The 24,632-nt window shown below is 39.6% G+C and overlaps 1 protein-coding gene across 1 annotated transcript in view; it reads left to right on the forward strand.

Moving 5' to 3' along the window:
- The window catches only part of METTL16 (methyltransferase like 16), a 124,880-nt gene extending 100,886 nt beyond the window's left edge, over positions 1 to 23,994 (forward strand). The window contains exons 9-10 of the mRNA XM_037808969.1: positions 15,750 to 15,923; positions 16,033 to 23,994. Of these exons, the coding sequence (XP_037664897.1) occupies positions 15,750 to 15,923; positions 16,033 to 16,656 (798 nt within the window). The 3' untranslated portion in view covers positions 16,657 to 23,994. The remainder of the gene's footprint in view (positions 1 to 15,749; positions 15,924 to 16,032) is intronic.
- Positions 23,995 to 24,632: the final 638 nt, after the last annotated feature.

Below are 24,632 nucleotides of genomic sequence, written 5' to 3' on the forward strand. Positions count from 1 at the left end.
CTTTTATCTTTTTTCAGGCCTCACCATATGGTAACCAACTCACACAGGCCCTCATCATCTTGCTTATGGGCTATCCCTATAGCTCCTAATCTTAGAGTCACTTGGAGTCATCCTAAGTTCATCATTCTGCTCAGAAACTCCTGAGTGTCTACCTACTGCCAGTGGTATGAAGTATAGCTCCTCATTTGGTTTCTTCAGCTGCCCAAATCTGTCCTTTCTTTTCCTGTCTATACTAGTTACTCCCTGTTTTCTTAATTGTACTGTCTTCCTCCTTAGTAAGCTCCACAGACTTCTCGTGATACCAACATCCCATCTGACTTTGTACAACCTTTGCTCACATGTCATTCTCTGCCTGATCCTTCTTTCTGACTTCCCTCCACATTTTGGACTTCCTCTTTCAGTCACTGGTAGTGTGTATGAACTTCCTTGTGACACACCTTGTATTGGTATTTTGTTTTAACCAAGACATGATGAATAACTTCAAAACTATTGCATTGTATATGGAGAAGGCCTTTCATGAGATGGACCCCGTCTAGCTTTATGTTGAGCAGGTTTCTTAACTTCTCTATGCTCCAGTTTCTTCATCTGCAAATAAGGAATAATAATATTACCTACTACACAGAGTTGTTTTGCTGATTAAATGCTTGTTATGTAGCAAGTGCTCGGTAAAAATTGGCTGTATTAGTATATTATCATTTCCCACCGGTTCTTCCCACCCACCCTACCCACCCCTGTATTTGATGTTCCAGTAATGTTGAGTGCTTGCTTTCTGATCCCTCTGCCTGGAGATTCCTCCTTTGTCCATCAAAGTCCTACTCATCCGTGAAATCTTGATTCAGATGCAGCCTCCTTTGAAGCTTGCCCTTACTCTTTCATTGGTTATGTTTCTCCTGTGTTCAGTGTACTTTGTCCGTTCTCCCATTATTGTATCTTTTTTGTGGCACCAACCTTGCAGTGCCTATCCCAGAAAACCCCAAATAATTATTGAATGAATGAAAATGAAGGTATAAATGATGCTATATGGTGATTCTCAGTGTTTTTCTACCAAAGTACCAGCTATATAGCAAAAGAGTTACTGACAAACTTCTAGGTATCAGGGTAGCAAAAAAGAAGTCCCTGGGAAGCACTCTATGCTCATGAAATCTTCTCTTTTCTCTTTTAAAAGCTGTTTGAATTTTGTATTCTATCCCACAGTGTATAGATATGTTAGTTTTCATTTTAAAATTGTTAAATAATTTAATATTGTGTGAAACTTATATTCTAAAAAGATACATATTTATGATTTGGCTCCTTGTTTTCAACTTATTTATTTTATTTATTTATTTTGAAATAAATTCAAATTTACAGGAACAGTTGCAGAACAATACAGACCCCATACACTCCAGCATACCCTAACCCCCCTCCCCCAATACCCCGATCTACCAACTTTAACATCCTGTCACACCACCATTTCTTTCTTTCCTCCCTCTCTCCCTCCCTATCATCCATCGTCTATTGCTCTGTCCTCTGAACATGTGAGAGCAAGCTGCACACATCCTTGAACAAACAATATAATTCACATATACATTTCCCATGAACAAGAACATTCCTTTATGCAGTCCCATTAAGCGCAGCTAAGAAGTTCAAGAAATTCAACATTGATACAAAGCTTACATTCTATATTTCCTTTTTTTTTTCTTTCTTTTGTCCCAACTGTGTTCCTTTGAGCCTCCTCTCCCCATCGTCAGATCCCATCCAGGATCACCCTTGGCATTTAATTGTCATTATCTATTTAGACTGTCTTTTTTTTGTTTTTGTTTTTGTTTTCAATTGTGGAAACATATATACAGCCTAAATCTTCCCATTCCAACCCCTCCCTGGCATTCCATTAGTGGGATTAATCACATTTAGAATGTGCAATGCCATCACCTTCCCACCATCCATTACTAGAAATTTCCCTTCACCCCAAACAGAAACCCTACACTCATTTCTTAACTCCCCATTGCCCCTTCCCCCACTTCTCATAACCCATACTCTACTTTTCATCTCTATGATCATATTCTCTGATACTTTCTTTGTGTTTACTGTGGGGCTTAAATTTAACCTCTTAAGTCTATAGCAATCTTGTTTTTCTTTGATACCAACTTAACTTCAATAGGACACATAAACTATGTTCCTATACTCCTCCATTCCCCCACCTTTATGTAGTTCTTGTCAAAAATTAAATATTTTACATTGGGTCCAAAACCACTGATTTATCATTACAGTTTATTTATTTTAGATCCTATAGGAAGTAAATAGTGGAGTTCCAAATCAAAAATACAGTAGTAGCTGTATTTATATTTACCATGTGATCTTTACTGGAAATCTTTATTTCTTCAAGTGGTTTCAGTCACTTGTTTAGTGTCCCTTCCTTTCAGCCTGCTCAATTCCCTTTAACATTTCTTATAGGACTGATCTACTGGTGGTGAAGTCCCTCAGCTTTTGATTATCTTGCAATGTTTTCATCTACCCCTCATTTTTACCCTCCAGGTGTTTGTGAATTTTCTGAGTCTCTACTGGTTAGTGACTTCTATTTGTATTCCATTGTGGTCAGAGTATGTTCTTTGAATAAATTCAACTTTTTAAAAAAATTTATTGAGGCTTGTTTTATGTCCCAGCATATGGTCTATTCTGGAGAAAGATCCGTGATCACTAGAGAAGAATGTGTGTCCTGGTGATTTGGGATGTAATGTTCTATATATGTCTGTTAAAATTCTCTATATCTCTCTCTCCTTTCTTTGTTTCTCTGTCAGTAGGGCTCCCTTTAGTATCTGAAGTAGGGCAGGTCTTTTATTAGCAAACTCTCTCAGCATTTGTTTCTCTGTGAAAAATTTAAGCTCTCTCTCAAATTTGAAGGAGAGCTTTGCTGGATAAAGTATTCTTGGTTGGAAATTTTTCTCTCTCAGAATTTTAAATATGTCATGCCAGTGCCTTCTCGCCTCCATGGTGGCCACTGAGTAGTCACTACTTAGTCTTATGCTGTTTCCTTTATATGTGGTGAATTGCTTTTTTCTTGCTGCTTTCTGAACTTGCTCCTTCTCTTCAGTATTTGAGAGTCTGATCAGAATATGTCTTGGAGTGGGTTTATTTGGATTTATTCTATTTGGAGTTTGCTGGGTATTTATGCCTTGTGTATTTATATTGTGTAGAAGGTTTGGGAAGTTTTCCCCAACAATTTCTTTGAATACTCTTTCTAGACCCTTACTTTTCTCTTCCCCTTCTGGGATACCAATGAGTCTTAAATTTGGACGTTTTATTTTATCTGTCATATCCCTGAGAGCCTTTTTGATTTTTTCGAGTTTTTTCTCCATTCTTTCTTTTGTTCTTTCATTTTCTGTTCTGTGGTCCTTGAGTCATTGTTCAACTTCCTCTAATCTTGTATTATGAGTATCCAGTGTCTTTTTAATTTAGTCAACAGTTTCTTTTATTTCCATAAGATCATCTTTTTTTTTAATTTATTTTTGCAATTTCTTCTTTATGCTCTTCTAGGGTCTTTTTCATGTCCTTTATATCCTGTGCCATGCTCTTCTTCATGTCCTTGATGTCCTGTGCCATGCTCTTGTTGTTTGTCTTTAGTTCTTTGATTAATTGCACCAAGTACTGTGTCTCTTCTGCTCTTTTGATTTGGGTATTTGTGTTTGGGTTCTCCATATCGTCTGGTTTTTATCATATGCTTTAAGATTTTCTGTTGTTTTTGGCCTCTTGGCATTTGCTTTACTTGATAGGGTTCTTTTTTTTGTTGTTGTTGTTGTTGTTGTTGTTTTTTAATGTTTTTTTTTCATTTTTATTGAGATTGTTCAGATACCGTACAATTATCCAAAGATCCAAAGTGTACAATCACTTGCCCCTGGGTACCCTCATACAGCTGTGCATCCATCACACTTAATTTTTGTTCAATTTTTAGAAACTTTTCATTACTCCAGACAAGAAATAAAGTGAAAGATGAAAAAAGAAAAAAAGAAAAGGAAACTCTAAACCTCCCCTATCCCTAACCAACCCCCCTCAATTATTGACTCCTAGTATTGATATAGTACGCTTGTTACTGTTTATGAAAAAATGTTGAAATACTACTAACTGTAGTATATAGTTTGTAATAGGTATATAGTTCTTCCCTATATGCCCCTCTATTATTAACTTCTAATTGTATTGTCATACATTTGTTCTGGTTCATGAAGTGATTTCTAGTATTTGTACAGTTGATCATAGACATTGCCCACCATAGGATTCAGTTTTATACATTCCCATCTTTTGACCTCCAACTTTCCTTCTGGTGACATATATGACTCTGAGCTTCCCCTTTCCACCTCATTCACACACCATTCGGCGCTGTTAGTTATTCTCACATCTTGCTACCAACACCCCTGTTCATTTCCAAACATTTAAGTTCATCCTAATTGAACATTCTGCTCATACTAAGCAAGAGCATCTACATTTCTTCCACAAGGCAGGAGGGAGAGTCAAAGAAGGTAGAGAGGCACAAGAAAGAGGAAGCAAAAAAATGACAGCTAGGAAGCAGCAAAAGGAAAAATAACCTTAAATCAAAGTAGAATAAAGAATCAGACAATACCACCAATGTCAAGTGTCTAACATGCCTCCCCTATCCCCCTCTTATCTGCATTCACCTTGGTATATCACCTTTGTTACATTAAAGGAAGCATAATACAGTGATTCTCTTAGTTACAGTCTCTAGTTCATGCTGATTGCATCCCTCCCCCAATGCCTCCCCATTTTTAACACCTTGCAAGGTTGACATTTGCTTGTTCTCCCTCGTAAAAGAACATATTTGTACATTTTATCACAATTGTTGAATACTCTACATTTCACCAAGTTACACAGTCCCAGTCGTTATCTTTCCTCCTTTCTTGTGGTGTCTCACATGCTCCCCATCTTCCTCTCTCAACCGTATTCATAGTTACCTTTGTTCAGTGTACTTACATTGTTGTGCTACCATCTCCCAAAATTGTGTTTCAAACCACACACTCCTATCTTCTATCACCCTGTAGTGCTCCCTTTAGTATTTCCTGTAGGGCAGGTGTCTTGTTCACATAGTCTCTCATTGTCTGTTTGTCAGAGAATATTTTGAGCTCTCCCTCATATTTGAAGGACAGCTTTGCTGGATACAGGATTCTTGGTTGGTGGTTTTTCTCTTTCAGTATCTTAAATATATCACACCACTTCCTTCTTGCCTCCATGGTTTCTGCTGAGAGATCCGCACATAGTCTTATTAAGCTTCCTTTGTATGTAATGGATTGCTTTTCTCTTGCTGCTTTCAGGATTCTCTCTTTGTCTTTGACATTTGATAATCTGATTATTAAGTGTCTTGGCGTAGGCCTATTCATATCTCTTCTGTTTGGAGTACGCTGTGCTTCTTGGATCTGTAATTTTATGTCTTTCATAAGAGATGGGAAATTTTCATTAATTATTTCCTCTATTATTGCTTCTGCCCCCTTTCCCTTCTCTTCTCCTTCTGGGACACCAGTAATACGTACATTATTGTACTTTGTTTCATCCTTGAGTTCCCGGAGACGTTGCTCATATTTTTTCATTCTTTTCTCCATCTCCTCCTTTGCGTGTAGGCTTTCAGGTGTTTTGTTCTCCAGTTCCTGAGTGTTTTCTTCTGCCTCTTGAGATCTGCTGTTGTATGTTTCCATTATGTCTTTCATCTCTTGTGTTGTGCCTTTCATTTCCATAGATTCTACTAGTAGGTTTTTTGAACTTTTGATTTCTGCCGTATACATGTTCAGTGCTTCCTTTACAGCCTCTATCTCTTTTGCAATATCTTCTCTAAACTTTTTGAATTGATTTAGCATTAGTTGTTTAAATTCCTGTATCTCAGTTGAAGTGTACGTTTGTTCCTTTGACTGGGCCATAACTTTGTTTTTCTTAGTGTAGGTTGTAATTTTCTGTTGTCTAGGCATGGTTTCCTTGGTTATCCAAATCAGGTTTTCCCAGACCAGAACAGGCTCAGGTCCCAGAGGGAAGAAATATTCAGTATCTGGTTTCCCTGAGGGTGTGTCTTAGAAAATTGCTCCACCCTTTGATGCCTCGGGTCACTGTGCTTTTCTGCCCAGCAGGTGACGCCTGTTAGCCTATAATCCTTGACTGGTGTGAGGAGGTATGGCCATGTTCCCCCAGGCTCTGGGGTCTGGTTCTGAATGGAAAGGGCCCCACCCCTTTCCTCCTAGAGAAGAAAGACCCCTCAGGTGGAGGTCATTAGCATTTCAATGGTCTCGCTCTCTGCTTGTGGTGTCTCCACCCTTCCCAGAGTCACAGCCCTGGAAACTGAAAATGACTGGGGCTTTCTCCACTGAGCCAAAAAAGAAACAGTTCCCTTCAGACGGAGTCCAAGGCGACCGTCCGGCTCTCCCAGGTCAGTCGTTACCCAAAGCCTCTGTCTGTTTTTTGGGGCTGTGTACGTGTAGTGAGCAGTTCACACTCGCTACTTAAAACCCCAGTTGGAGCTCAGCTGAGCTATATTCGCTTGCTGGGAGAGAGCTTGTCTCTGGCACCATGAGGCTTTGCAGCTCGGCCTATGGGGGAGGGGGTCTCCCGACCTGGTTCCGCAGGTTTTACTTACAGATTTTATGCTGTGTTCTCGGGCATTCCTCCCAATTCAGGTTGGTGTATGATGAATGGACGGTCTCGTTTGTCCCCCCGCAGTTATTCTGGGTTATTTACTAGTTGTTTCTGGTTTTTTGTAGTTGTTCCAGGGGGACTACTTAGCTTCCACTCCTCTCTATGCCGCCATCTTGTCCCCTCAATCGATAGGGTTCTTTTAGGGTCTAAAAAATACCAATCTCTAATTTGTCAGATCTACAGCTTGGTGGCGTGTACTTTCTCTAACTAACCAGCAGATGGCGTCTGCGAGTCACCTATTCTCAAGTCAGTTCTCCCCAACTTTGTCTTTGTGGTGTGTGGGGATCTGATTCTTGTGGGGTTCAGTTGGTGCACTAAGTTTGGGTGTGTTGTTGGTGCTGTCCGCCCTGAATGTGGGGCGTGTGTCTGCGTGGTTAGGGAGGCAGGGCAGATTTAATAATCAAACCTCCTAGGTGTTCCTGGAGATTTAAGGCTGTTGCAAAAGTCCAAGCCTTCACCTCAGTCCTGCCACAGATCATCTCTGCTGCTGACCCACAAGTCCCTGGCACTGGCGTAGGGTCCCTGGGATTTCTGAGCAGGTCCCCCTTCTCAGCCGTGCTCTTCCAGGACCCCTGCCGAGGGAAGGCTGCGCCGGCCCTCCAGGGAAGCCCTGGACCCTCAGGCCGTGCAGGGGCATTCCCAGCCTGCTGTACAGATGGTTGAATGGGGCGTGTTAATTTCCCCCTTTTTGTACAGCTCCGCCTTCTCAGCTCCAGGACAGTTAGCTGTGGGTGCAGTAAAGGTCACTGTCCACGGCCGATATTGTGGCATGTGCGTGGTGCTGCGGGAAACACTCCCCATCACAGTGGGACCCTTGGCGCGGCTCTGGGCTATGGCTCCGGCCCCGGGCAGGAGCGTCCCCAGCCCACTGAGGAGATGGTTGCAATGGGCGCGGTTTCTTTCTCCTTTTGGCTCCCCTCTGCTCCCCCGGCCCCGAGACAATCAGTGGGTGTGGGAAGGGCTATCCTCCACACCAGACACCGAGGCGTTGGGACAGCCCGCTCCTGCTGTGCTTCACTGTGCGGTTCTCACCGTTGTATACGCAGTCGGTCCCAGGGTTTTTTTTTTTTTTTTTTTAGAAAGAACTAGTCTGTCTCTAAACGCCACCCCACATTCCCCACACCTAGCAGCACGGCCGCTGGACTTTCAGCCGGCTCATTCACTCGTTTCAGAATGCAGACTCCCGGTTTCACCAAATGCACAGTCCCTGTGGATTTAGCAGACCTTGTTCAGCTGGTACATCGCCGGAACTGATGTTCTGGGTCACTTTCTGGCTTTTATCTAGTATTTTTCATGGAGATGTTTTTTTGCCCTGTCTTACCTAGCCGCCATCTTGGGTTTGCTCAGTTTATTTTTATAAATCATACAAAACAAGCTAATTCAATATTTGAATATTTTTCATTTACTGTTTTAACCAGGAGCTTACAGAACTAAATATAAGGCCATATTAGTAGTTCTTGCATTTATTCTCTCACTGTCTGTCAAAGCATTTTATTTTGGTTTCAGCTTCAATTTTTTTTTAATTCCTAAAGTCACCCAGAGCTTGGAATTTTGTTAGAATTGCTTTTAGAGCCGTCATAGCTTATTTAGAATGTTATCCAAGTGGATATTTTTGTGCTTTGTAAATGGGTTTGATTTTATTCTAATAGTTGGAAATGATTTCTTATAACTATTACTTGGCTTCTTAAAGCATCATAATAAACAGTCTCCCAAGGTGATTACTTTAAGGAAATGGCCTTCCTTCCCTTGAATGTGAACATAGGGATTTATTTAAATGTGCATTTTAAAATCAGACTTGCAGATTTATAGTTTATACCTTAGGTATCTTTATTCCTCTATTAACTTGGAAGTTCCCTGAAGTCAGGAACCATAGTTGTATATTAGTGCATTCATTGATCTATTCCACAATATTTTTTAGTACTATGACATTCAGTAAATATTTGCTGAACAAATGTCTGAATTAGGATTTCTTCTCCTTGTTTTCTACCTTCCTTCCTTCATTAGAGAAAAGGGGATTTGGTAGAGGGCAGTTTTTTATTATGGAAAATTTCAAATTAGTGAAAAGGTAGAGAGAGAGAATAGTTTGATGAACTCCTATTTACCCACTGTAACTATTAACCATCATGGCCAGTTTTGTTTCATCTGTATTCTCATCTACTCCCCTCTCCCTTCCCCAGCAATACTTTGAAGCATACCTCAGGCAGGGTGCCTTTTCATCCATAACTGTTTCCATATTTATCTCTAAAAGGTAAGAATTCTTTTTTAAAAAATATAGCCACATGTTCTAGTTTGCGAATGCTGCCCTTTTGCAAAACACCAGAAATGGATTGGCTTTTATAAAGGGGGTTTATTTGGTCACACAGTTACAATCTTAAGACCATAAATTGTCCGAGGTAATGCATGAACAATCATATACCTTCATTTGAGGATGGCCAGTGGAGTCCAGAAAACCTCTGTTAGCTGGGAAGGCATGTGGCTGGTGTCTGCTCCAAGTTCTGGTTTCAAAATGGCTTTCTCCCAAGATTTTCCTCTCTTGGCTGCAGCTCCTTTTCAAAATGTCATTCTCAGTTGTTCTTGGGGCATTTGTCCTCTCTTAGCTTCTCCCGAGCAAGAGTCTGCTTTCAACTGCTGTCTTCAAACTGTCTCTCATCTGTAGCTCCTCTGTCAGCTGTTGTGCATTCTTCTAAGTGTCCCTCTTGGCTGTAGCAAAGCTCGCTCCTTCTATCTGAGCTTGTATAGTGCTCCAGTAAACTAATTAAGGCCCATGCTGAATGGGCGGGGTCGCATCTCCTTGGAAACACTCAAAGCATTATAATCTAATCAATGCTGATCCATCTGCCTGCACAAGATTACATCAAAGATAATGGCATTTTGGGGGACATAATACATTCATACCAGCACACCACAGTACTATTAATCACATCTAAAATAATTAACAATAATTCCTTAATATCAGCTATATAATTAGTCAGATTTTTCTTACTGTCTCAAATGTTTTAACAGTTTGTTAAACTAAAATTTAATGTTTTATACATTGCATTTGGTCGATATATCCTTTAAGTTGCTTTTTCTCTTTAGTTTTCACTTCTCTCTCTTCCTTGCTATTTATTTGTTGAAGAAATTGGGTTGTTTATACCATAGAGTTTTTTTACAGTGTGGATATTTCTGATTGCATCTCCATGGTATTAGCATATTCCTCAGACCCTGTCTTTCTTTTGTAAATTGGTAGTTAAATCTAGAGGCTTGATGATCAGATACAGGCTTGATTCTTTTTTAATTTTTTGCCAAGACTGTTTTCTAGGTGGTGTGTGGTATATGTCCATTAGAAGGCACATCATGTCTACTTGTCTCATCGTTGATGGCCATTTTCTAGATCCATTAACCTGTTAAGAGTTGCAAAAATGATGATACCCTAGTTCTATCACTCCTTCATTTATTAGCTGAAGTACTTCAATAAATAGAAACTTCCCCTTAGTCAGCTATTTGTTTACCCCAAGGTATCTTTCATCTAGTAAAAGCAGAATAGATGCTTGAGTCTGCTTTATTTTCCAATTTTAAAAATAATGAAAATAATAAAATTTAAAATAATAATGAGTTGGTGGTTCCCTAGCATCTTCTGAAAGTGACCAGGGAGGATGGTTGGTTGGTTTGTTCTTGAGGTTTTTTAGCATGTCATGAACTCATGGATTTAAACTTATTTGATGTTTTTCATCCATTGCCTCTATAATCTTTATTGATGCACAGGATGTCCAATATTTGGCCATGGGGAGATGATTCTGGTTACCTCCTGAGTCTTTTTGTCATGACCATTATAGTCTTGGATCATTTTCTTGCATTCTGTTATGACAGTTGTTCCAGGCTCATGGTTTTTCCTGTCCTAGACCTGGAATCAACCATTTCACCAAGGAGCTCTGGTTTATTTTAGTGGGAAAATGGTAGGTAGGGGTATATAATGGTATTCTGGGCACTAGGGATGTTCGTTACTGCTGAGTCGGTCATCGTCTCTGGGCCTTTTCAGTGGCTAGAGCTAGGAATTACTATATTCTTTTTAAAGGTAAAATATATCATAAGTTCATGCCAATGGTTTCTCTTCAAGTTCATGCCTACGAGTTTTTACTTAACTTCATCAATTGTCCATCTCTGTCTCCCAGTCAAAAATTCCATGTCAAAAATCCTAGTCCATACCAACATAATTACTCATTTGTTTTATCCCATAACTCACCACAACAGTTTGAAAATTAACATCATCATCAACAAAGTGGTTTCTGAAAATTGTTCATTTGCACTTCTCTTTGTCCATGGGGACTCTGTTATCTCATGAGGGATTTTTTTTTTTTTAACTTCAGTTTTATTGAGATATATTCAGATATCATACAATCATCCATGGTGTACAATCAACTGGGTCATTGGTTTTTTTGTTTGTTTGTTTTGTTTTGTTTTAATTTTTATTGGGATTGTTCAGATACCATACAATTATCCAAAGATCCAAAGTGTACAATCAGTTGCCCCTGGTACCCTCTCATGAGGGATTTTAAAGTCATTTGGAATGTTTCCTCTTTTTAGATTTATGCCATCAAGTCAGTTACACAGATTGATTTGTTTTCCTTTTAGAGATTTTGTTGTTGTTACTTAATCTTATTTTATAATTATGGAAAATATTTACATGGTCTCCAAATCAAATATCAAAAAAACATGTAGGTACAATCAAAAGTTTCTTTCTCTCTTTCTTCCATCCTAAGCCCTCCTAAGCCCTCACTTGCCTGTGGGTTACTATTTGAACAATTTATGGTGTATCCTTACCTTTTTTTTTTTTTTTTTTAAGTATAAGGAAAATATGTGTATATAGTTATAACTAACCCTTCTTAGGTGGCATTCTGCATAACCTTTTTCTTCCCTTTGCTTTTTTTTTAACTTTTCACTGTTTTATTTATATTCTAGGAATGATTTTAGGACATTTTAACAGTAACGTGTCAGATTATGTTAACAAAAGAAATATCCACAAGGTTGGTAATGAGGGAACTAAACCACCAACAAAATATTCAGTCCACATCATGGCAGCAGAATTGATAGATGTTTGAATAAGGCAGTCTTGGTAAGATATTCTGGCCGTCCTTCCCAATACACCACCTGTCTGTGTTGCTGCCAGGTGCTAGTGTTGGCTAAGCTCACAGGTGTTCTGCTTGTTTCTGGAGGGCTTGGAGCAGGAAAGTGGCAGAGCAGTGGAGACCTGCGTGTCCTGGCCGAGAGCACCCCACCCCCCTTGATACCCGCCTCCCAGTTCTAGAAGCTATTTTGTCAGAACAAGGAGTCTGTGGCTTCATGCTGAGCAGATCTCTAGGAAATGACTCTTTTTCCCTTCTTCCCAATAATAGAATTTAATGCTTTCATGCTGCTTTTGGCTTTGTTGGGAGTTTTTGTTTAACTATAGTCAGTAGCAGAGCTTTGGCAGTATAGCAGATGCCACTCTTCCAACTTATGTTTAGTTATACTTCATTTCAAAGTCTCTTGACTGATTGGACCACCAAGATTTAGAAATCAAAGTGAAAGTGAGATTTTAAGAAATTTCTAGACAACCCTAAGTAAAACATTTTTAAACTTTATGGACTGCCTTTTGCACAGATGATGGCTTTCATCTAACATGTTTTAAATGTTGCAACAAAATAACACTGAAGCTCCTCCTCCTGTTCATTGCCATTCATTAAATTCCTACAGTTCAAAAGATACCAAACTTGTATCCCCTATGGGGCCTACAGCTCCCCAGATTTCTTTCACATTGTAATTTCAGCCTGGTAATGCATTCGATCAGTTGGAAATTCACATTTTGGTTCTTTGCATTAAACTGGATTCCTAAGTGTAAATGACTGCCTTTTTGTTTCAAGACTTTAAAATGTTGAACTATTTTTGTATATCTTGCCTGCTAAATGAATGTGGCACCTTTTATTTTAAATATTTGTAGTTTGAGATCACACGTATATTAGCAAAATAAGATCATTTTAATAGGGGAAAAACAGCAGGTTCTATTTACTAGTGTTTGTGGCAGGTTGTAAAATCACCTAATACCAGGGACTTGTGGGGTTGAATTTAAATATTAATTTCTTAAGAACTTATCTTGTTTTTGCTATGGCTCTGCCTACTAAGAATTTTCAGTAGAAGCAAGAAGTGGAGAAAAATGAATGCTATGAACTGTGCATAAGTTAATCTTTAATTATATAAAAACATTGCTTGAGAATTTCTGGAGTATAAATTGTTATTGTCTCTTGAGTGACCAGCTTTTATAGTAAATAAAACTAAGTTTAAAATAATCCTGAGAGTATGAATGTGTATGTGTTAATTAAAGCAATTCATTAGAATTCTTCAGAAAAGTCAGATTTGTTCATCGTCTGTTTTGTGTGGAAAACGGGGGCCAGTGTCGGAAATAAAGCGGTACCTGTAAGGGAATAAACGCTCACTGGGTTCTGGAGGAGAAAAGAATTTATTTACAATCTTGCAAGATAGGGCGTCCAGCCAAACATGTGGCAGGCTGGCGTGCCAGAGGAAGAGAATGGCGATCTTTAAATCTTCTACTTCTAATTCACAAGTCCCTCCCCTGTTTCCCCATTAACTGGGTACTACAGAGGTTACAGCCTATCCGAGAACACTAACTAATTTATCTTTTGAGATTTTAATTTGTACAGCCAATCCCAGAGAGCCAACTAGCTCATTATTGAGATTTTGAACTGATCAGCCTATCCCGGAGAGTTCATTTAGTTTAAAAAAAAAAATTTTTTTTTTTTGCTGTGAGTTCCCGCCTCTGATTTTACTTCATATCTCTTTACATTCCAGTAACCATGGTTACTTTGCCATATAAGGAGCTAGCATAGATTTTCTTTCTTCCCTTTACCATAGGGCTTGTTTAAGCTGGTTTTGCCTCCATTTTCCTTATTCCATGCTGTCTCTATGTGAAAACTAAACTTATCCCTTTCTTACAGCCAGGATGCTAGATAAAGAAGCTGAATTTCAGATAGGGAAGTTCTCATGTTAGTCCTGGGATAACAGGGTTATAAGTTATTTATTTTATTGATTCTGACTCCTTAGAACTTGGAAAGTAGATCGCTGATAGAGCTCTTATTAGGTTAGGTGAGAATCCATGTCTCTCTTTTGGTGTCTGAAAAGGATGAGTTCTTTCTTACTTTTGGAGGAGTCTTGAAGGCCAGCTCCAGCATGACGAACAAGAAACAACAATAGCTTCACTTTGCTGATCAAAATTTATGAGCATAAATGACTACCACCTGTCAGAACAAATTTGAGGCACTCTCCTTTGAACTACACTTGTAGATGACCTTTGGAGTGCTGGTGGGCTGTCAGTACAGCCCTGTTACAGGGAGCCTTCCATGGTAACAGCCTGGGATGTTGGGAAGTGGAATGGAGAGTCCAATTCTTGTTCTCCATCATCCATCCCTGCACATACTTTCTTCCTTCCCAATTCAATAATTATAGTTTATCTCATCAGTGCAGTGTCTGTTAGGCTCTCAGTAAACTGTAGAAATTGTATTTCTCATGCTGAGTGATTGGATAATAACAATACTACTGTCTTAATGTCGGTATGAATCTGTCTGATCTTGTCTGAAGCATTAGTTGAACAAGTTCAGGCTCAGGCAGGATTAGAGTCCACTGTTCATCTCTCAAGAGCGGGTCTTAACTGATCCACACACACACATCCTTTGTTTTTTGGTCCTTTTCTTTTTTCTCAGCTTATTTTGTAGCATTTTTTAAATTTCCATATTTTATATTAATTTCTGATATAAAAGGAAAATGTAGATTGCTTCTTAGAAATACTATTTCTCATATTACTTTAAAGGTTTCTGGCATACAACAAACTGGTTATTTTGTTGTCTTTTTATAGGGTGTGAGATTGCTAGTTAGCTCTTCTGAAGTGTTTCCCGGTTAATAGGACCTTACTCTGTGTGGGTGCACGTGTTTTGACAGTGTTTCCAGATGGAATTGGGGTTAGCAGCAGCACAGTTATCAGGGATTCCTTTTTCCAGGAAAAGATCTTCAAAGCTGACTAGGTGTTTTTTGTTGTTGTTGTTGTTTGTTTGTTTGTTTTTGAGCCTTTCTGCTTACTATTCTCAATTGCTCATTTTCATCTTGACCTTAGAACTTAATTTTTAAAAAGTTTTGATAAATTTTGTCGGCCACTACAACTCTGTCTCTTAAAACAAAGCGAAGAGTTTTGCCTTACGAAGTCATTTTTTTTTAAATGTCATGTAGAAAATTTTCACTTCAAAGAAATGCATTTTAAATAGAGTGGTATTAGTTGGTTTTTAAAACGGAACTTGAGTCCCTCTAGTGGGTAGAATATAATTCACCTTCTAAGCATGAGAGAGAAGGGGATGACAATTTTGATTTACATGGAACCGTTTTCCCACCCAGGGTTTTCATTGGTATTCCTCTCCTCCCAGCTGAGAGGCAGTGCTCAGCTAGCCACTGGCTTGGTCTGAACATTAGCCAACATCAGCAGTCCCCGTCTTCAGCCCATGTGATCTTAGTGGCCCAGTCATTCCTAACATGTGATTTCATAAGCCATGGTTCATCAGCTGCTGGATTTCAAGCTTCAGCAAGTATAAACTCAAAAAAGTTGATTTCACGCCATGCAGTTCTTCACAGAAAAGAACACAGTGCCCCAGGGTCCTTGAGTTGCCATGAAATAAATAAATCTACAGGTCTGTATTGGGTACAACAGGTAGTTAAGGACCTGTAGGAATTGGAGGGGTTATATACTGAGAGCCAGAACAGCGGCAGCATGGAATGGTAGAGAGAACTTGCGTTTGTGGTTCAAATCCTAACCATAGTTACTAGCTCTGTGATCTTGAGCTGGTTACATAGTCTCTTTGTGTCTTGGTTTTTCCATCTGTAAAAAGGGAAGATGATAAATCTATCTTGCATAGTTGTTTTAAGTATTGGAAATAACACTAGCAAAGGCATTTGCATTTTTAGTGCTCTATGATTGGTAGCAGTTGTATCATGGAAATTCCCTAGCTGAGTCCATTATAATATATGAGAAGTTAATTATTTAGATAACTTTCCTCTTCCATACCTTCTTTTTCTTTCAGTCACCACCAAGTAAGCGAAGAAAATTGGAGATGCCAAGAAAACCCATTACATTTGTAGTGTTGGAGTCTGTGATAAAAGAATTATCCCTCAAAGCATCAAGTTTGGGTTCCGAGGCAGTAGAGGGCATAGTAGTTATAACAACATGGATTGAAAAAATTCTCACTGATCTGAAGGTAGGTACCTGATTAAGCACATTGAAGAGTTACTTGGAATAATCTTTTTAAGGAGTTTGGAGAAGAAAAAGAAATGATTCCTATAAAATTATTTTTTTCTTCTAAATAGGTCCAGCATAAACGAGTTCCCTGTGGAAAGGAGGAAGTTAGCCTTTTTCTAACAGCCATAGAAAATTCCTGGATTCATTTAAGGAGAAAGAAAAGAGAACGAGTGAGACAATTGCGAGAAGTTCCCCGAGCTCCTGAGGATGTCATCCAAGCCTTGGAAGAGAAGAAGTCCATCCCCAAAGAGTCTGGCAGTAGCCGAGATTTGGCCAAGGGTCCCCGTGAGAGTGCCCTGTGTAGGCCTGCTGAACTGGAAGGCACGTCTGCCACTATTGAGGGCCATTGCCCAAACCAGGATTCATTTTGCCAAGAAGAAAACCCAGAGCCCATGGAGGATGAAAGGAGTGAAGAAAAAGGAGGGTTGGAGTTTTTGGAAAGTTGTAAAGGCTCTAGCAATGGAGCCCAGGACCGAGAGGCTTCCGAGCAGTTCAGTAACCCAGTGGCTGAAAAAGGGAAACAGTTCCAAGGAATGGCTGGACATTATCTGTTTAAGTGTTTGATAAATGTTAAGAAGGAGGTAGATGATGCATTAGTTGAAATGCATTGGGTTGAGGGTCAGAACAGGGATTTGATGAACCAGCTTTGTACCTATATACGTAACCAGATTTTCAGACTTGTTGCCAGTTAACTACAGACTTCTTGCACAGTTGGGAAAAGTATCTATAAAAGGAACTTGCTTAGGAGTCGCTGGTGGGGTTGCAGGAGGTCTTCTACCATTGGCTCATTAATAGCTTTATGTGGAATTATCTTTGAAAATAGAAACAAATTAATCCATTTTTAAATCCAGCCCCCTCCCCTTTTTTATTTTTAAGTGACTGGTAGTTATAGGAGTTCAGGGAAAGAATTGTGGTTATCAGCAACAACAAAAAGCTATCAGTAGACTCATGAGGGATTTAAATCTGACCTAAGCTGGTCACGGCAGCCTTGGGTTGGTTCTCTGATGCCAGAGGAATCTGGTCTGGGTTGGGCCTACACAAAGCGTCATGTTCTCTCTGTTGGCCAAGCTTGCTTCTTGAGGAAGGGTGACTCTTGCTCTGAATGGAGGCAGTCCACCAGAGCAGGCAGGCCTGGTGCTGTCTTCTGTAGTTACCTTCACGACTGAGTCTGCTCACCCTGGGTATACAGTTTTACCCCTGCTTCATGCCTGAGAAAGAAATTGACCCAATGGTGGGTGATGGGAGAGTCAGGGAGAGAAACCTCAGTAATGAGGGAAGAAAGTCCTGTGTGAGAGCACTTGTGAAAGGTCACACCCATGATTCCTGTTTTCCTGTTGCTTACTACAAAAGCAGAAGCAGTTCGGCCAGGCTCCCAGTCGTGACTGAGATCCAAGAGAATACGACCATCCTCCTACCTCCAACCTGTTGAAAGTACCATTTGTAGCAGTTTTGCCTTTTTACTGCTGTATGATTTTTGTTTCGACATTTGACATATTAATTTTAATATAAGACTATTTAAAATTGAAAACTGTCTTATTTGAATCCTGGGGCTGGGGGAAATATTTTCTGGATTTTGGGTAGGTAAATGGTTGATGATAGAAAAAAGAAGTGGAGCAAGATAGTTTGTACAGTCAGCTTAAGAAAGTTTCATCTTTTGGCAGATAAGATGTTGCTGCAAATACTGATTTTTGTGATTTCACTTGTAATCCCCTATGCCTACCTGCTAGCATTAGAGAATTCTAAGGTCAGAGTAATCATGTTCTTAAAACATATTTCTAACTGGAATACCAGGATGCAGCAGAAATGCCTCTGTAAAAGGAATCTCCTTTTTTGTTCTCTTGGTGACTCGATTACCCTCTGCTCTGTTTAACTTTCTCAGCTTGTGTTTGCACCAGCAGCCTAGAGTTCTGTTTAGACTAAAATCTTTGAGTATGGTACCACCTTCTTGCCATCTGCAAAGAAGATTGTGGAGTGGCACAGTTAAGCCACCCTTTTGACGTTGGTTAGGGCACAAAGCTGATGACCTTGACACATCTTGGCAGCAGTGAGGTCAAACCCTCAGCAAAGATACAGGAGATACTGACCATGTTATGCTTCCCTGCGGCGGTGGAAGCAGAGCTGAGGAAGGGAACACACTCATCGGTGTTCTTGACCTGGTCCAGGGATCTCTTGAGAATCCATAAACCTCCTGGGATTATTTCCAAAAGCTCTGTGAGCATATGTGTTTTTTTCCTGGAGAGTGGGTCCGTGTTTTAATAGAGGGCTCAGTAACCCACTGACGATTAAGAACCACTATTCCAGTCCAGCCCCTCTTTTGACAGTATGAGATCAATGCCAGGATCACACTGAGCCAAGATTCAACCCAGAGCCTTGGATTCCTCCAGGCCAGTAGTTTTCTGCTGTTTCTGCTCATACGATAGCACTGTACTTACCTTGGAGGATATCATATTTGAATAATATGCTGAACCCCAAACCTAGTTTTCTTGATACAGTTGTAGGATAATTCAGTGGCAGCAATTCATTCTATAAGTTGACAGTTAGTATCACATGCTCATTAAAGAAGATTAGAGAAAAAGAAAAATAGAAAACAAAACAAAAATCATCTCTACTGTCAACATTCTCTGACCCAACCAATATTAGTCTTTTAGTGTGTTTCCTTTCCGGTATTTCCAAAGATGGGGTTGTATGAGTGCATGGCTTTAACTTTGGTTGTAATTATGCTGTATATTCAGTTTTAGATTATGCTTTTTCATTTACCAGCTAAGTATTTTTTCCATGTTATAATAGGCAGTGTATTTATATACACTCCTTGCCTTGTTCAAAATGGATTTCAGGCAGTTTTGGCCTTAAGTCTAAGTTCTTAGGGATTCACAGAGAATATTCATAACTGGGGACACAAAGTGTGTCTGTGCCTCTGTGTTTCAGTGGCCCACGTTTAAGACTTGGTGTCACAGAAGAGGTTTTATAGATAAGCGAATGCTCTTAGAATTAAAAAAATATGTGACAGGAGCTTCTGCAGTACTGGAAGATTAGAGCTTTGAGTGCCTTCTTTGCATTTGCATGTCTCCATTTCCTTCTCTGAGAAGCGTAGTGTATTCTAATGAGAGAACATTGGAAAAAATTTTAAAGGTCTTTGAAAAATTGTTGTGGTGATTTATAGACAATAATTGAGTGATAGCATACACCTCTGGTCCAGGGAAAGGAATTGATTCTTTAAAGAAATAGTTATTGACCCATGTATCATAATGTTATATGATACTCTCCTTAAGTGTCTGAAGGTAAGTTTTTCTTGGTGGATTGGCAGAAAATTAAATCTCAGTGGTAATATCTTAAATTCTATTCTGGTCCCTGGCTTCTGATTTCTTGATAATTAAGTGGGAACAGAAGTTGAACTTGTTTTCTGAGAAGGGACCAAAGCTGCTTTTGTTCCTGGGAATCATCTGTGTTTCCAGCAGTTTGGTTCCTTCACCCACAGCCTTGCCAGAGCATTGCTGCCCGCCCTAGCAGTTTTAGCTCATCCTGAGGATTCTTGTTGATTGCTTGAAACTTTAGTATATGTATATTAAAACATATTTCTGTTGATGGAAACGAAAGCTTCCCATGTGAGCACACCAACTTTTAAGCTCTGACAGTTATAGTAAAACTGCAAGGTGTGAAAAAGACAAAGAAGCATGTGGAAAATATGAGCCTCTTAAAGAAGGGAGTGAATGAATTCTTAACTAACTGCTGTAGCCGTCATTTTACTTAATCCGCAAGCATTTTCCTCTGTGGCCACACGAGGGCATATTTGGCCCTTTGATCAAGCGCCTAAGTTCAGTGTGGGAAAAGATAAAAGTTGTGACTTGTATTTTGTTGACATATCCCATTGCTACCCAGATAAGTATTTTTATGTAAAGAAGTGCTTTTTCACATGCAGAAAATTTGAAAAATAAAAGTTGAAAGAAAAAAATCACCACTTAGAGGTCTTTTTATCTGGCATAATGCCTTTCCTCCTTTTAATGTAGCTTTATGATCCTGGCTGACTATATTTTCTTTGCTTTCCATCTGTCCTGCTACTCTAGTATATAGCCAGGTTGAGTCAGTCTTTTGGATCAACTTTTTATTGGTATCTAGTTAATGGGGATACTGGAGGGGGGAATGTTAGTGATCTCAAAAGCCTTATGTACCAGGATCAGACTTTGTGGGTGGCTAGTCCAAAAGATCTGCACATTAGGAGGGGGAATATCTAGTTGGGAGCCCTTGAGGAGGAGGAAATCAAAGGTGCAGCAGTCCTCCAGCCATCTGGGGATGCCCCTAGGAAAGGGACATGATCACATCTTTTTGGGGGGAAGTTGGTGCTCGGGAGATTTATTTTGCTGAACGGGCATGAAATCCAGTAAAACTCAGAAGAGGCTTAGTAGAGCAAATTGGCTTCTGCCTCCTGGAGTAGGGCATTCATGCTCTTGAACCTCTTGAGTAGTCCCATATCCATATTCCTTGGTGCCAGGGCCAGCACAGTTTTTGAGAGCCCTGCGTGGGGCTCCCCCCACTAGAAGCAGGGCTGTATGCTCCCACAGCAGGGAGTCCCTGCCTCCTGTACAGACATCCAGATCCTCTGCTGTGACTCACCCAAATGACTAAAACAGCAGTTTATTTTTTTTAATTGCTGGTTGGAACAACTAATGCTGCCTTTTAGAACAGCTAATGCTGCCATTCTGAGGCTGTGCTTTTAATCCTGGGGACTGTGTTGTGACTGAGGGAAGGCCTTGCACCTCCAAATGCCCTTTGAGGTACAGCCTATCCGCCTATCTTGATTCAAACAGAAACATCAGGGACTCGAGGCGCTCTTCAGGGAAGCAGGGGATCATGGGTGCTTATTAAGAGCCAGGGAAGTGTGGCCCAGAAGCAAAATTGGCTTGTATATGATGCTCTGAAGAGAACAAAAGATGTATAAGTCCAAGATACTTTTCCACCTACCCCAGGGGAGCAAAAAACAGGAAAGAACACAGGCATCATGTTTATCAGACCTGGGTTCACAGTCCAGTTCCACTTCTTACACAGGAAGTCAATTTTGCTAAGCCTTGGTTTCCTCATATAGAAGATGGGGAATACTTGCTTCACAGAGTTGTAGCAGCAGTTAATTTAGAGAATTTAAAACACCTGGAACGATGCATATACAAAGAGCAGGCTTTTCAGTTCACTCATTTCTTCTTATTCTTCTTTCAGCATTTTATTTCTGGCCAGAAAATTTTCTACTAATAGATTCAAACACAAAGGCTGAGACCACAATTGTATAATAGCAGGTATAGAGGAGCTTTTGACCAAGAGTAAAACCTAAACCTCCATGTTACATAGGAGGAAGGGAAGCCACTACTGATTAGCTATCTTCTGGGTAAATTGTCTCATTTAATGTACCTGTGAGGTGGTGCAGTGGCCTTTTGTGACAGCTTAGGGAAATGGAAGCTCAGAATGCTCAAGCGACTTGCTCTAGGGTCGTTCACAGAGCTGAGTCACAGAAATGGGATTTGAACTTGGATCCAAGAATCTGAGACTGGGATCTTGAACCAGATCTCAAGGTTCCATAACAAGCGTTGCACTAGGATGAAAGTAGACGCGACTAGTCTCATTTGACCCACCTCTAGGGAAGGAAACTTCAGTTATAGGAGTTTATAGAAGAGAGAGAAACATTCTTACTCAGCTTCATAATTTAATATTCTAAAATATTATTTTCCAGCCTAAGATCAATAAGCAAGACTTAGTAAAGTGAAAGTGCCTATAATTAGTTCTTGCTTTATGCTACCAAATCTTTACAGAATTTTGCATTTGGCAGTAGTGTGGATAATTAAGTAGTTAATGAAACCACAAAATCAAATGTCTAGTGAAAGCACGTGTTGGACCAGAATCAATGCAGAATAACTGATAATTAGCTAATGACTCTTCAAAAATACATAATTGTATAATAATGGAAGAGGTTTAATTTTTTTTAATAGGCAGCTCCAAGTATTTCACTTCCAGAACAACACAAAACTGATGTGCTTTTTGGGCTTGCTGGAGAAGGTAGCAATTGTCAGAAAAAACAGCAAGTCCTCTTCCCCAAGTAGAATGTATGAACCTAGTATAAATCTGGGGGAGAGTGAAGGCTGCTTGCCATCTGGTGGAGCCATTCAGGGAGTGTGGCCCCCGAATCTAGAAACAACCCAGAGCCAGGAAGTCCTCAGCTGGAGAGCTTGGCTGGTTCCAGCAGCCAGTCAGTCTCCAGGGAAATGACAGCTTGTGCGGCTGCTGTCAAAAAAGAGAAGGCTGTTCAGAAATCACTGCTGAGTTGGAAGCCCTCCTGGGACAGGGTGGGTGAGGTCAGGGGCTGGCTTCCATAGGTTTGTGATTTTAAGACTTTATGTCTCTTCTGGTCTTGTCTGATGTTGAGTCCTCATCTTAGACATGTTTGTTCCAAGGTTCTTGCCTTCAGGGCCAAATGTGGGTAGATTGTTGGAGCTTTATGGACCACACTCTGATCTACGCTCTGCATGAGCACAGATAAGGTCCTTTTCATCCACAAGAGGAAGCTACTTAGCAACATCTACACCAGGAGCCAGGCAAGTATTGTTAGTAAGGTAATGGGAAGAGCTCATGCCCAGACTAAAAGGGAGTAGCTTTTATTCAACTACTGTTGGTTATTGCCATGCAACAAGAGATGCCCAGTGTTGGATCTTCTGATATTTTGAGGGAAGCCAGAAATCCAGATTTTATGAGAAGTTTACTAAATTGTAAATCATAATTCAATATTTCATATTAAAAAAAAAGTTTTTGCACTCGATCAAGTATCCTTTCTGCTACCAGGTGGTAGAACTCTATTATTTGCTGCTCTTGCTTTCCTAATTCTCAATTCACTTCCACTCTTGCAGTCTGGTTGTTGCCTGACGCCTTTTTTAGGGCTCTTCCCACCTCTTAAAGGGAGAATTCCAAGGATTGTATCCATGGGCCTCATGCTTCCTTCTCCATCTTCTGGGTGACCTCATCCATTCCCAAAACTTCAACTACTATTCTCCATACATTCATGATGCCCAGATCCCCTTTCCTGAATTTCTAGCATCCACATACCTAACACCTTTCAGTCATCTCCACTAGTACCATGACTGTATCAAACTCAACTACTGTCTACACCTGGTTCTCTTCTAATGTTCTTGGTCACCAAACACCAGATGTCCAGATTTGGAACTTCTCTTCCTTGTCCTTCACCACCAGGTACTAAAACAATTCCACCTTAGAAATATCTTCTAAATCCAGCCCAACCTCTCCATCCCTAGTGCCAGTGTCATAATGTGGTTCCTCATTTCTCACCTGGACTAGAAGAATAGCCCCAATGATTTCTAGGCACCTTCAGACTTAAGCAGCAGAAGCAGATTCAAATGTTCCTGAAGAAAAGGGGATGAAGAATTCTGCTTTGGGGGAGCGAATCGGGAGCTTTTCAGAACAAAGGCTAGGATGGGAAATAGACCCAGAGAGACTGGTCAAATTAGTTGAGATCAAGAGATACAAGATCCTAAATGGGTCCCTTCCTGGTAAAGTACAAGCTAAACTTTTCCCCCTTTAACTATTTAATTTTACTAAAGTTAAGATTTTCATTACAAAAAATTTAAAGAATAATGAATAAAGATGATAATTCCACTACTCAAGCAAATTTACATTTTGTTGTCCAAACTAGTATTTTTATGTGCATATGTTTTTAAACGGCAGATGTGGGATCATCTTGTGCATTACTGTTTTTATAATCTTTTTCATTTAACAATATATTGTGATAACTTTTTTCTAATTATAAAACTAACATGTTTGAGAATACTTGTGAAAATAAAAGTTACCTATGCTCACACTGCCCAAAGAGAACCACTGTTAATATTTTGATGTATTAAGAACCCTACTTTTCACATGCTGTATTGTGAGCATTATTTTACTAAAACGTTGCTACTCTTTGGAAATTTGGGCTTTCTGGCTTTCACTATTGTAAATTATGTTTCAGTGAATATCTGTGTATAAATATCTGTGTATAAAAATCATTATGCATTTCTCTTACTGTTTTAAAGGCTCTTCATATATATTGCCAGTTTTCTCACTTAAAAGTTGTGCTAGTTTACATTTCCTTGAGTGCCTGTTTTCACCACACCTTTGATAGAACTAGGAGGCTAATTTTTAAAAATTCTTTACCACTTGATAGATGAGAGATTATTTCATTGTTTTAATTTATTGTGGTATTGGTGAGGTGAAACATTTTCATGTATTTACATTTGTTATATATTATTTCATATATTCATTTGTTTTATCTATTTTAAATTTATGTTCTGTGTTCATTTTTCTATCCAGGTGTTCTTATTGAATTGAAAGGTCACATGTTGCCAGTATTTCCCTCCATTCTGTCACCTGCCTTTTATTTATGGTGATTTTGTGTTGTCTTTATGGTTGGGTGCTTTGAAGGGTTTATGTAGTCAAATCCAACATGCTATGACTTTGTATTTTTTTAGTCTGTGTTTATTGGTAGAAAACTCCTTCACCACCCTGAGAGATGAACAGTGTTTACCTGTATTTTATTATGACTATTTTTTGCTTTGTTTATGTTGGTGTATGGTGTGAGGTTTAAGGACCTAGCTTTGTTCGACAAATGGTTCAGAGTTGTCACAGAGTAACTCTTCCAAGAGAT

This window comes from Choloepus didactylus, chromosome 18 (genome assembly GCF_015220235.1).
Source record: "Choloepus didactylus isolate mChoDid1 chromosome 18, mChoDid1.pri, whole genome shotgun sequence".
NCBI lineage: Eukaryota > Metazoa > Chordata > Mammalia > Pilosa > Megalonychidae > Choloepus > Choloepus didactylus.